The sequence below is a fragment of the Leishmania infantum genome, chromosome 34 (genome assembly GCF_000002875.2).
Source record: "Leishmania infantum JPCM5 genome chromosome 34".
Taxonomy (NCBI): Eukaryota; Euglenozoa; class Kinetoplastea; order Trypanosomatida; family Trypanosomatidae; genus Leishmania; species Leishmania infantum.
In genome coordinates, this window is record NC_009418.2 from 641,490 (window position 1) to 653,891 (window position 12,402).

Consider the following 12,402-nt stretch of genomic DNA (forward strand, 5'->3'; position numbering starts at 1 on the left):
GGAGGCCGATTGAAGTACAGCATGCTGAATACGACGTACTCTGCAGAACGTTGGAGCAGCAGCCCTGTGCGTTGCAGAACAGGATGCGGGAGAGCTCCTGCTTCAGCTCCGAGAGCTTGTACGCGTCGACGCCGGCATATAGGCTGTAGATGAGCTTCACGCGACGCTCCTCCTTGTCATAGTCGTCGCAAAGATCCTTGATGACAGCGTGGGCGCAGCTCCCCGAAACAACCATGAAAATGCCATCGTTGTCTGCCTTCACAGAAGCAAAGCAGCTGACATCGGTGCCGCACACGATTGCGGAGATCCTGCCCTCGAGCTGCTTCAGAACATCACACACCGCACCGCAGAGGTCATCATCGACGCAGACGCAAATGGTAGGGGCCATGCTGCCGACAGCGGAAGCACAGAATGGGCAGGAGCGTCGGAGGTGGAAGTTCGCAGGAAGGCCGGGAATGGCGGCGAGCGCACCTCTCTAGGTAGGAGGTTTTTACGGATAAAGGAACAAAGAGGAAAACAGCGAGAAAGAGAGGATAACACCAGTCTTGCAGACCCCTAGAACAAGAACAGAAGGCAGAAAACGGCAGAGACACTACAGGCGCCGTGGCAGTCAAAGGAAAAGAAAAACAAATCGAGTAAAATGTAGGAAGCGACGCGGGTATCGTGCTAGTGGAGGGATGTGCAGCCGCGTCCACCGAAGGGCGAGCGTACAAATGGGAAGGGAAAAGAGTAGCCGGTGACAGAGGCGAGAGCAAAAACAAAAAAAAAGTCAGAACACCGGATATGTAGACGATGCCGAAATGGGTACCGAATCACGTGATACCGAGACGAAACGGAGCGAGAGGGGCGTTCAGTGAGGTGAGAAAGCCTTCTCGATGTGAATGGCACAAATGACAAGAAGAGCGTGACAAGTGTAAAGATGTCGGCGACGAGAGAGAGAATGTCTGCTTGTGTGTGGTAGTGGTGGTGAGAAAAGAGAATTTGAAGATTCGTGAACGGAGGCGGAAGAATGCCAACGATGAGCATGATTAAGTTGCATTTTTCACGTCAAGCGACCTGTTTGAGCACGGCGGCATGTGTACGATTCCAGCTTGAGAGCAGAACGAGAAGCGGCAGCTGCAGCAGCGTGTTCCATAGTTTCCGCCGTCGAGCAGGACGTGCACATCAGTCTCGCAGCCACAAACGTGCCACCATGCGGCACTGGTAGGCAGTAGCGGTTATCCTGCACCTTCACGGTCGACTCTTTCACTTCGTATTGCCCAAGCGGCGGAGAAAGATCTTGGCATACGCATATCAAGAAAGCGAAGATGAAGGCGGTTCTAATGGAGAGCAGAAGCCGCACATACGCGGCATTCCGAATTTCTGCTCTCCGCTTTCATTCGCGGTAGCACGGGCACCGGCACAGAGTAGTCTTGAAGGAAACACCACATGAGAGGGGGGGGCACGACTCACATAGGCCCAATGTGGCCCAGTGAGGTAGTGTACATCAAATAAACACAGACAAAAAAGAGATTGCTGGAAAAACGCCACAACAGCGGGCGCACACTCCAAAGGCGGCGATGCAGACCAACAACAACGAGAGGTAGAGGGCATGCAAGCCCGGGGAGAGGCTTCTGCGGAACCCTGCGAGGAGGGGGCACGGTCCGCGCGCCGAAGGGTGAAGCTCCACGGAGACACGTCACAGACGAAACAAAAAACAGCCAGAAGTCGCGCTGTGTGCACCGCGACAGCCCTGGCGCTTTTCCCTGCGGCTAGTAGTCATCCTCCATGTAGTGGACGCGAAGGCACGTCTTGTGCATTGGGTTGTCGCACGACTTGGTCATCTTGCCGACGCACTGGCTGCTTGTCAGCGGGTAGGCCTCTAAGTTGTCAAACACGTACACCCCAGTGGCGTCGATAGAGACGTTTTTGGTGGTGAGCAACCGCTCTCGCTCCGCAACGCGGCCCATTGGCAGCAGCCGCGGTGGCGCGTATTTGCTTCCGCTATTTGCCGCGGCCCTCTCGCCGCCAGAGTCACTTGTGGAGGTCTGCGCGTCACCTGTGGAGTACCGGGTGGAGAGCATAGTACTGGCCATGGACTGGAGGTAGGCTACCTCTCGCTGCACCGCTGCGGAAACCTCATCGGCGCAGGAGCCGTTCGTTAAGGTGCCACCGTGCCCGCTGCAGCTGACGGTAAAGCCCATCGTAGACCGCTGCAGCGCCGCCGTCTTGTTACGACGCGTCGAGACGCCGGGCATGTCGAGCACTTCGTCGTTGGTGTAGACTTGCCTTTTCCGGTCCGGGAGCGCCAGCTCAGACGTTGCGTAGCAGTAGGTCTCGATGTTGCCAATGTCGCCGTGGTGAAAGAGAAGCATGCGTGGCGCTTCGGCGGCAAAGCAGCCGGGCGGCTTCGCCTCCGCGGTTTGTGCGGCTGTCAGTGACTTGTACGATGCGTTGTAGGTTGTGCTTGGGTCAAAATCGCCAGTGCCGCTGGTGGCGGGGACCGGCTGACCGAACTGACGGCGGTCCTCATCCCAGTTGTCGAGCAGGGTCGCGCAGTGGTAGGCTGACTTCACGCTCTGCTCACCTGTTTCCAAGACGGGCATTGCAGCTGGCGGTAGCGAGAGACGCGGATGTAATGGTATGCGCAGACACAAAGGTAAGTCGATGTGGAGTGATTAGGGTGGACAGTCGAGCGGGTGTAGGAGAGTGAGCTGTGGAGCGCTGAAATGGGAGAAGGGGGGAGGAAGGGTGCGGTAGCGCTTTACAGGAGTGCACGCGCTGGCAGGCCCGACCAGGCAGCCAAAGGGACAGGAGGAGGGGCGGGGGCGAGCGTGAAGTGCATGTGTTGCCAAATGGCGGGAGTGACGCGAAACAATGACAGGAGGAGAGGGGAGGGGAGCATGCTTGTCCATCATCGTTTGAGTTCAGCGAAGGACAAGCAAAGGCCTAGGCAGGGGCACTGCTAGGGTCGCGTACGCAGGCGAGCGAGAGGCACCGTAGAGTTGCGCGCCTTTTGCTCGGGGCTAGGAGCTTGCACCGGTAGGCCTCATAGAGAAAAAAAAACGTCAAGGCTGATCAGCGCGGTACGAGGGACCCCGGTGGGAGGCGGTTCCGGAAAAGGGTGGGTGCGCCAAGCTCCACGTCCTTCACCAGCTTTCTTGACCTTTCCTCGTTCCTTTTTCGTGAGGATACACCGCGCCGGCGCTGCTGCTTTCAGCGCATCCCTTTCTCCTCTCGCTCTACCCGCCTCAAACACAAGCGTGCAACCGCATCAGCGCACAGAAGGTAGAAGAGCAGACATACCAAGCACATCTCCTCTCAGTTTCGACACGAAGATCTCACGGAGACGTGACACACAGCTATGTAAGCCTGTGAGCGAGCCACCTACTCATACAAACGAGAGAGGAGGAGTGAAGGACCTAGGAAAGTCGCACCGAAGACTTGTGCACCAGCTGCGACCTACGCTTCAAGCGGAGGTCAGGGGGCGGCCCAAGGGAGAGGCGCATGCGTTGCGGCGCAGACCAACGCACGCCTACATTGGTGGGCGCAGTGGTTCATCACCAGCGGCGCCATCATTCGCGTGCCGTGTACCCCCCTGGCGCATCCTCGAGCACCAACTCCACCGCAAACTCGGCGGGGTAGCGGTCACCTCTCGTATCCTTGAACGCCCCATCCAAATCTCGGCGCTCGAGCCGAATCGTCGAGTGTGTCTCCAATCCGGTGTGAATCCAGAACTGCACGGGCGGCCGCAGTGGGTTCGGGTTGTTCTTGTAGTAGAAGAACTTGAAGCAGACGTCGCCATCCACGGCCGGGATCTCATCCGGGAAGGCCAGCTCCAGCGTGGCCCCGGCTGCTCCCATAACGCGAAAAGACCGCGCGTCTGGCAGGTATCCAGTGCATCCGCTCTCCGTCGCGTCCATCTCGTTGGCCTCCTGGTATACCACCTCCTCGTCATTGTGGAAAAGGTCTTTGATTTGGGTGCGCCAGTTATACGTGCGCGAGTCCGGAACTGCGGCGTTGAAGGTGACGGTGCGGTTGGTGAGGTATACGACGCGCCTCTCGGTACACGGCTTCACGATGACGGTCATCCACAAGTGCTCCACTCCGCGCCGCACCCAAAGCGGCGGGATGTTGTGCAGCACGAGTCGGCGAACGCGACGCGGGTGAGACGGGATTATCATTCCAGGCTGTTCGTTGATGAGGCGCTCAAAGTAGCGAACGTAGCGCTCCTGTGAGGGGGTCTGCACGCCTTGCAGCTTCTGCGCGCCGATGCGGCTGCGTAGAAGACTGAAGTGGCGCATGGCAGCGTCGGCGCTGCGGCATTGGCCACAGTACATGAGGTACGCGCAGATCATCGTGCCAGTGCGTCCTTTGCCACCCTTACAGTGCACCGCGACAGCCCGCCTGTACGGGTCGGCCATGACGTAGTCAGCAACTTCGCAGCAAAAGGAAATCATGAGAGGCACCTCCGCTGGGTTGTGGTCATCCACAGGGTAGGTAGACTGGCGCGGGAACGGCGCGGTGCAGCGTTCCGAGCAGAGCGTGATGACGTGCGAGGAGAGGCGCGCGTACTTGCGGCGGAGAAAGTGCACCACCTCATTCCACGGATTTCGGTACAAAGCCTCCGTTCCTCTCGCCGGCCACCCCATCGCAATCACGTTGCGGGTTATGTATGCCATGTCTAGGACAACGCCCTCGGCAATGTAGCAGCGACGTTCGGAGGCGCAAAACACACGCAGTGCCCGGGAGACCTGAATGACGGTGATGCGTGCCATGAACATCCAATGCACTACGAGCAGCAGCACACACAAGACGTTTGCCGGGGAAAGCGCGTGGATGCTCGTCACGATAAGCCCCACGATCAGCCACGCGAGTTCCCACCAGAACCTCGCGGCGAAGCGCGCGCCCCGTTCGTAGGCCCACATCGAGAGCACCTCAATGTCGATCACGGTACTGTAGACGAGTAGAAACATCGGCGAGTGGTGTGTGCGAACCGCTATGAAAAGAAGAAATAACAAGGTGGGCACGAGCAGCGCCGCCTGCACGTACAGACTAAGGAAAAAGTTGTACACTATTCGGCAAACGTAGTCGACAGTTGTTTCACCTGGGTTTGTGAAACGCATGTCCTGCGGGTTGGCAACGGACACGTAGTAGTTGTTCACCATGGCAAGCTCATTCGTCACCTCTTGCGGGATTTCATTCTGCACATGAAGGTACCGTGTGCGGTCGCGAAGGTAGTGCTCCACCTTCTCGCACAATGTGGTGGGCACCTGCGGTGTCATGTCCACGAGCTCGGAGTTCATCGCCCTGTGCTACAGCGAGCGCTGTACGGCTTGACGGCATACAAAGATGGGGCGTCGCAAGAGACTGCGGCTGCGTCACGGCCGCTTCCTTGGAGGCGGGCGAATGTATCTTCGCAGACGTGACTCTTGCTGAGAGAGTGGGTAGGGTAGTGGTGGTAGTGGTGTGTGTGTGTGTGGGGGGGAGTGAGGTGGACCCTTTGCTTCGTTGCCGTTCTCTTTTTCCTTTTCTTTCAATACAGAGGGAGAGCGAGTGGCTCAATCAGGGAAGACACACAAAAGGAGGACGAGCGAGCGAGTGAGAGAGCGAATCGGCGATATCCGTAAGAATGTGGAGTGAGGACAAGGAGGGACAAGAGAGAGCGCGCGCGCAAGAGGAGGATGCGGGAGGGGGGGGGGCGTGATACGACAAAAAGAAGGACGCATCGATGGAATAGAAGATTTGAAGCTATGGGATGCGAGTGTTGTGGGCACATCAAAAAAGAGAGATGTGGTGTAGGCGCCTCCAGTGTATTCCGAACAGACCCACCGACACAAAAGCAAGCACACAAATCGGATCTTCAACACATTAAAACGGAGACTAAGCGGATAACCAGAAGTGGTGGTGGTGGGGACGGGGCTGATGTTGTACATGCGCCAGCATCAGCTCCTGCGTTCTCCCTAGATTTTCAGCTTCCCTTTATCAGCTCGACTGCGTCAGCGCCACAAGTTTGGAAACCAAGGCTTGGTTCAGCACACAAGAGAATCGGAAAGGAAAGGCAACGGAGGTTGGGGTGACAGGCGGGAGGTATGAGAGCGCCAGCAACAAAAAAAAGAGTTGCCTTGAGGTAGAGGGAAAATGCAGAGAGAGGTGAGGACTGATACGCTGGTGCGCGGAATTAGCGTCTTATATGTCAGCTTCGCCTGCAGCGCGTGCACGTGCGTCGGAGGAGGCAAGCACAAGTCCGTGTATCAGCTGCCTTGCTTTGTGACCTTGGCGTGAAGGAAAATGACGCATCACTCGTTGAAGAGAAGCGCATTTCACCAGACCCCTGATGAACACAAACCTAACGAGAAAGAACAGAACCAGAGAAAGCACGTGGCCCTCCAATACACAAGACTCGACGTCGCAGCATCGTCTCGTCTCCTCGTTGCTGGCCAGCCATATGAGCAGGTTCATCTCTCCTGTATCCTTTCCTCATGCGTCCTTCAGGACGTGCCATTTTATTCTCTTTGCTGGCTCTCGTAGAGTGTGACATGCGATGCGCTAGAGGAGTATGGATTGCAGCGTGAGAAGAGAGAACGTGGGAAGGGTGGGCGGTGTGGCACACGTACAGCCCCTGCTCGACCATCAGAGATGGTGGTGGGCAAAGGCGCCCACGGAGCGAGCGAGGAAAACCAGCACCATCGAAGAGAGAGCTCGGCCTAACAGCGCGATCATCGAACAACACCGACAGCACGAGACACGCACGGGGCACACACGCTTCTGCGGACCCACACCGGAGGCGGAAAGGCAGACGGGTACAAAGATGGCCACGACGCGGGAACAAAGCACACGACAAGAAAACAAAAGCGCAAGCAGGGACGACGCAGGTCGAAAGCGTGCCGGCACACCGGCAAGAAATCCACCGTAGTTCATTCGCAGATTTCTTCCGGTGCCACTCATCGAAACCAGGCTACCTACAGCCATGAGCCCTTTTTTTCTTTTGCTTCTCCATGTGTCACGCTGCCAGGCAACAAGCTACAAAAAAAATATAATAATAATACACTACAGCTCATCTATGTGGCACTCCAGCTACGTCCACGTCGTCGAGGACGAGCCGTCCTGCCGCCGCATCGGCGCCACACCCACCGGGCCCTGTGAGACCTCGCAGCGTCTGCCTGTATGCCGTGCTTCTCTCCCTCGGTCTCCTGAAGGCCGCTGCATCCCGTCACGTACGGCGTGGCGCCTCGCCACCCACCCCCCACAGTGAACTCCGCGTGACTGGATGGTGTAGTGCAGGCTGCTCTGGTGATGCTTCCGGCATCTGCGCCTCACGAGCCCCCATTTGGTCGGCTGGAGCGGATACGGCATGTTTTGCGCACATGCACTGTGGGCTCTCTTCGCGCCTCGCCCGTCGGTCACTGTTGCGCCTCGCCCCTCTGCATGCGATGCGCGGATGCGATGTGGCATGCCAGCTGTGCATGGCGGCGCTCGCGCTGTTGTGGAGTGGGGGCTGCGTGCCTGGACGGCTTGCCCGCATGTTGCCGCGACGGGCCGGCCGCTGCTGTGCGTGTGGGGCGGAGGGGTCCCGCCGACACGCGTGTCGCATGCGCGCACGGGGAGCTCACAGCCTGCCGTTCTGTGGGGGCACAGAGGGTGTGGTGTGGGCAGCGCCAGGCTCCCGACGGGGGTAGCTCGTGCAGCGCGTGCGAGACGTGCGTGCCGAGGTGACTGCCTGCAAGGTCGTTGCGTGCGACGGGGTGTGCTTCGCTGGGCGGGTGCGGAGGCTCTGGCCGAGCGGGGTCTCCCCTGTCGTCTTGCAAGCTCAGCAGCCGTGCTGTTGTGGTGTGGGACGGCTGCCGCGAAGAGCCTCTTGTGTCAGCGCGCCGCATCGTCTGGCGCGGTTTCGGGGGATGCCGGCGTGGCGTGGGAGACGGGTGACCGGGACCGCCATCCGTGCAGCTGGCGTCGGCGCCTCTCTGGCGTGGCTGTTTATGCGGTTTCGACCTCCCCGTCGGTGTGCACCAAGTCAGAGTGGCCACCGACACGCTGAAATGCGAGGCGCACGAGACGGGCCACCGCAGCGCCAGCGCACGTGCTCACGTCCGTCGCACTGTGCCGTCCTCCACGGTTGCGGGACCCGTGCCAGGTGCCATGAGGGCGGCAGAGCGACCCCGCAGCAAGGGCGACCACACACGTGCTTCTCTTTCTCGCCGCAGGTGAGGCGTGGACACCACTGCTGCAGGCTGGGTGCTGTCGCGGCACGCAAGGGCGCCGCCGCCCCTTGCCCGTGCGCATCTGTGCGTGCATGATCGCGATAGCGCATCGCGGCGGCACGTGACCTGCTGTGCATCTGTGTTGCACCATCTGTGCACCAGCGGGTAGGGGAGAGCTGCGGAGGCGTTGTGACGACACCGCCGTGCGGCGTGTGCACCTCCCGTTCCAGAAGAGCCAAGGCGACCACAGCAGACAGAAAGAACCGGGTTTCCATTTCACAAAAGGCCTCCATCCTCAGTAGAAAGAAACTAAAATAAATGCTGATTACACCTCCCCAAACGAAGGAGGCGGCGGCCAAGCATGACTTTAGCGGGAGCAACGCTTCACAGCTCATCCCTGGTATGCCCTTCCTCCCTCCCACCCTCTACCGTGCCGCCGAGATGAATGTAAGAGGGGAGAGCAGAGAGCACAAGTCGCAGCCTCGGCACGTACCCTTCGCCCTTCGTTTTCGCTCCCAAGTACTTGCCCGGCGCTCCGTTTCTTCTTCACTGCAGCGATACACTCAGGCGGACATAGCCAATCGTGTTTGACTCCACATCCGTCGACGTCGGCCCTACCGCGCTTCCAGGTGTCCGCTCACACACGACACGGTAGTAGCCATCGAGCGTCTTGAGGTAGCGCAGCGGACGGAGGTCCACCCGGCACGTGCCCATGTATGCCGCGCACTCCCAGAAGTGCTCCTCTTGTTGACGGACGCCTGTCCCGCGCGACCTGCTATGCCCACTGCCGGCACCACCGTTCATGACGATAGTTCCACTCGCCGCGAAGGTTTGGCGGGAGAGGTCGGAGTGCCACACGGCCAGCTGTAGCTCGTCCAGCACATCGGCGAGACCGTGGGTCACTGCGGCCGCTGCGGTGCCGTTACCCGTGGGCACAGTCATTTCCGGTAGTTGCAGAGTCACTTCGTAGTTGTAGCTCGGGTTGCTGCTCTCCTTCGCGACAGCGCTGCGGTCGTAAAAGCCGCCGCGCGCCTCGTCAACGTACCAGTTGTGAATCGACTGTCTGCTTGACGATGGTGCACTGGCGCCACGTGAGGTGGGCGCTGCCGTCTTTGATTTCGTACACCACGTCTCTGCGACGCGGTACACCTCCTCGATGGTGACGAAGGAGTTCGGCTCGGCGTAGCTTGTCACACCCTCCACGCCTGCCTCCGGTATGGACCGTGGCCGCGCGGAGATGATGGGGAAGTGGCCAACCCCGCTACCGGTAACAGCGCCGTGGCCACGACCTTGCGCCACCGCCACACGCGGCAGCTCCGCAGCACTGTACACTACGACGCGCAGGCGCCTGCGCTCTCTCGTGGTGCTGGATGACGAGTTGCCCACTGGAGAATGCGAGACGTGCGGGGGGTAAGTGCCGGCGATTGAGCTTGCTTCCTCTCCCGCTGACGCGTCCTGCACGTGGCCACGCTCAGTAGAAGACTTGTGCTTCGACACGCTGACAGCGTTCTCCTTTGCCGGCCGCGTGTCTGAGGCGCATGCAGCGATACTGCTGGGCGGGACAGCGTCGCTCGCCGGCGTGCGGAGGGAGCTGTTTATCGTACCTCGGACTACATTCCACGATGCTTGGTGTTGATGCTGTTGCTGCTGAGCAGGAGCATCCAGCACGGTGCTGGTGGCGGTGCTGTGGTTCACACCGTGGGGCCGCACACGTACATCAAGCTGTGCGAAGACGTTGGATGTGTCGGCAACAGGGTCGCGAAAGACGACAGCGCGCGATTGGCGGTAAAGCCCAATCACCGAGAGCCCTAGCAGCTCCTCTTTTGCCACGTGACGCGGTCCCTGGACGTCCCAACCATCGTTCTCGTTATCCAGCTCCAGCTCGCTCATCACCTTGTAGGCCTCGACGACGAGTTTACTGTGGTCTTCGAAAAAACTGCACACGTCGAAAAGCAGGCAAATGAATGGCTGCTGCACCGGCACCGGGTGCACAAAGGACGAGAGAGGGCCGGATGAAGGCTCCAACGTTGTGATATCGCTACTCAGGCGGACGTTGATGCGAATCTTGTGCAAGTCCGCCGTAAGGGAGGTCTGGGCAAAGGAGAAGTTGGAGAAGCACAGCTCCACTGCAGCTCGTGTGCCGTGGACACTACCGTCGTTCGCGATGGGCAACACCTCCACGGCGGTCTCAGACGCCGCTCCAACAGCTGAACTGCGGACGAGATGCTGCCCCACTGCAGCCGGTGCGGCAGGAGAACTGCTTGGTACTGTTGACTGCTGCTGCTGCTGAATGCCCCGCCGATCGCGGGCTTCGGCATCCTTTTGCATCTGCAAGGCAAACTTCTCCTCGTCACTGTCCGCTGACGTGTAGACGACGCCGATTCCATCGCTGATATCCTCATCGGCGTCGTCGGCAAGCGCACCGGTTCCTACATCTTCGAAACTCACATGGCCGTGGCCGACTCCTCGGTGCCTATTGGCCGTCATGTCGGTTGAAGAATCGAAGTTGTCGAGGCTCAGACCGCGAGCTGCTGCCTCCATCTGCGCTCGCAACCGCAGTCCTTGTTGAAGCAGCTGGTGCGTGACGGCTGACTTATCCCGCAGCAGGGCCGTGCCGTGGTGGCCTACATGCCCACTATGACGCCCGCGCCGACGCGCCGTTTCTCTGGCGGCTGGGCTGAGTAAGGAGGAGACAGGCGATTCGGCTGCGGCAGTCTCTGTGGACGTCGAGGAAGTCTCCGTAGGTGGGTGCGCTGCATCCTCCCCTGTGCGCCCTGGATGCCGGTGAGAGCGGCGCGTCTTGGCTCGCGGAAGTGGTACGTGACCGCCATCTTTGCCCTCGTGGCGCTTATGCTTGGTGGCCGCAGTCGGCTCAGCTGATGGCTGTCGCGAGCTTGGGTAGTACTCCACGGTGACTGTGAGCTTAACCTTGCCGACGGCTAGTTCCACATACTTGCTCAGGTCCGCTTCTGCGGCGGAGAGGCGGGCTCGCCGGTGCATTACTGGAAACCACCCCTTCACGGGGTGGCCCGGCTGGAGTGTGTCAAGGGTAATCCTGCACCTTCCCACCGTGACAGGAGGCCGACCGCTGTAGCTCGACGGCACAAACACATCGAGCTGTACTCCCTGCTGCGGCGACTCTGTCATGCGCTCGAGATAGGCCCCGAACTGTGTTGCCGCCATCTTGATCGGGTACACCATCGTGACCGGGCCGCGCCGAAGTTGTGGCGTGGCTGGCTGCCCTTGTGCGGAGGGACGAGTTTCGCCCCAAAAGATGGGGCCCACAGAGCAGTAGTCGACTGGCACCACAAAGTGGTTTGGGCTGCGCGAAAAAGATGCGGTGGCGGTCTCTGCCCCGCCTACGTCCGTTGCAGCGACGGCACTAGCAGAGTCGGGGGCTTCAAAGAGTTGCACTAAGGGGCTGTGGTTGATGACTTCATCGTCCAGAATGAGCTGATCTATGCGAAGACGCAGCTCGCCTCTCGTGGGAGCGACAAGGCCAGGCGGCAACGGGGTGCCGTACAAGACCCGCATGTCTGAGGCGAAGAAGTTAGAGGGCCGATGATTTCAGTTGCGTCTCCAGCGGCCTGTTCGGCATTTGATTCTTGTTTCGCCCCTCCCTCCCTGTCGTCTCGGCCACAGAGGCACCGTTACACAGAGCACGACACGGCAAGCGACAGGCACGCCAAACAAAGTAACTAGACGCCAGCGCGCGAGGTGGTCGGGAAGACGTGCAGAAGGACTGGCAGAAACGTCCCAGTGCAATACAACATAGCAGCACCCACAACACAAAAGCCCTTGGAACCACCACGGCACAAAGGAAGTGAGGGAGGAACGGATTATGAGCAGCTATACAACTACAGTGGGCAAGAAAGCGTGAGAGGAGCGAGGGAGAGCGGTGGGGGAGTGTGAGGGTGTGGGGTAGGGTGGTTTGGACAGAAGCGGCGTTGTGATGGTTGTCTGTCTATGCGTACTCCTGTGCGTCCGTCAAAGCACGACAGAGACGGGAGAGGGAGCGGGGAGGCCGGCGGCGGCGGCGGCGGAAAAGAAGGGTGGGGAACAACAGACCAAAATGAGCCTCCGATGGGAATGATAACGAAGCGATGTGTGTGTGTGTGTGTGTCTGTAGAGAGGGGGGGGTGGGGGAGACGAAAGATACACACAAGCACAAAAGAAAGGGGGGGGGGGCGGGCCGGCGTCACCCAAACACACACACACACAC

General features: G+C 59.6%; 3 protein-coding genes across 3 annotated transcripts; all 3 read right to left on the reverse strand.

The window, feature by feature from the left end:
• Positions 1–1,751: 1,751 nt before the first annotated feature.
• On the reverse strand, positions 1,752–2,585 carry LINJ_34_1520 (conserved hypothetical protein; the record flags this gene model as incomplete). Its single annotated transcript, XM_001468486.2, has 1 exon — positions 1,752–2,585. The coding sequence occupies one exon, from the start codon at positions 2,583–2,585 to the stop codon at positions 1,752–1,754; it is 834 nt and encodes a 277-aa protein (XP_001468523.2).
• A 969-nt stretch (positions 2,586–3,554) lies between these two features.
• LINJ_34_1530 (putative tyrosine phosphatase isoform) lies at positions 3,555–5,285 on the reverse strand (the record flags this gene model as incomplete). Its single annotated transcript, XM_001468487.1, has 1 exon — positions 3,555–5,285. The coding sequence occupies one exon, from the start codon at positions 5,283–5,285 to the stop codon at positions 3,555–3,557; it is 1,731 nt and encodes a 576-aa protein (XP_001468524.1).
• A 3,441-nt stretch (positions 5,286–8,726) lies between these two features.
• Positions 8,727–11,714, reverse strand: LINJ_34_1540 (conserved hypothetical protein; the record flags this gene model as incomplete). The annotated part of the gene is made up of 1 exon (XM_001468488.1): positions 8,727–11,714. The coding sequence occupies one exon, from the start codon at positions 11,712–11,714 to the stop codon at positions 8,727–8,729; it is 2,988 nt and encodes a 995-aa protein (XP_001468525.1).
• Between the last annotated feature and the right edge of the window lie 688 nt (positions 11,715–12,402).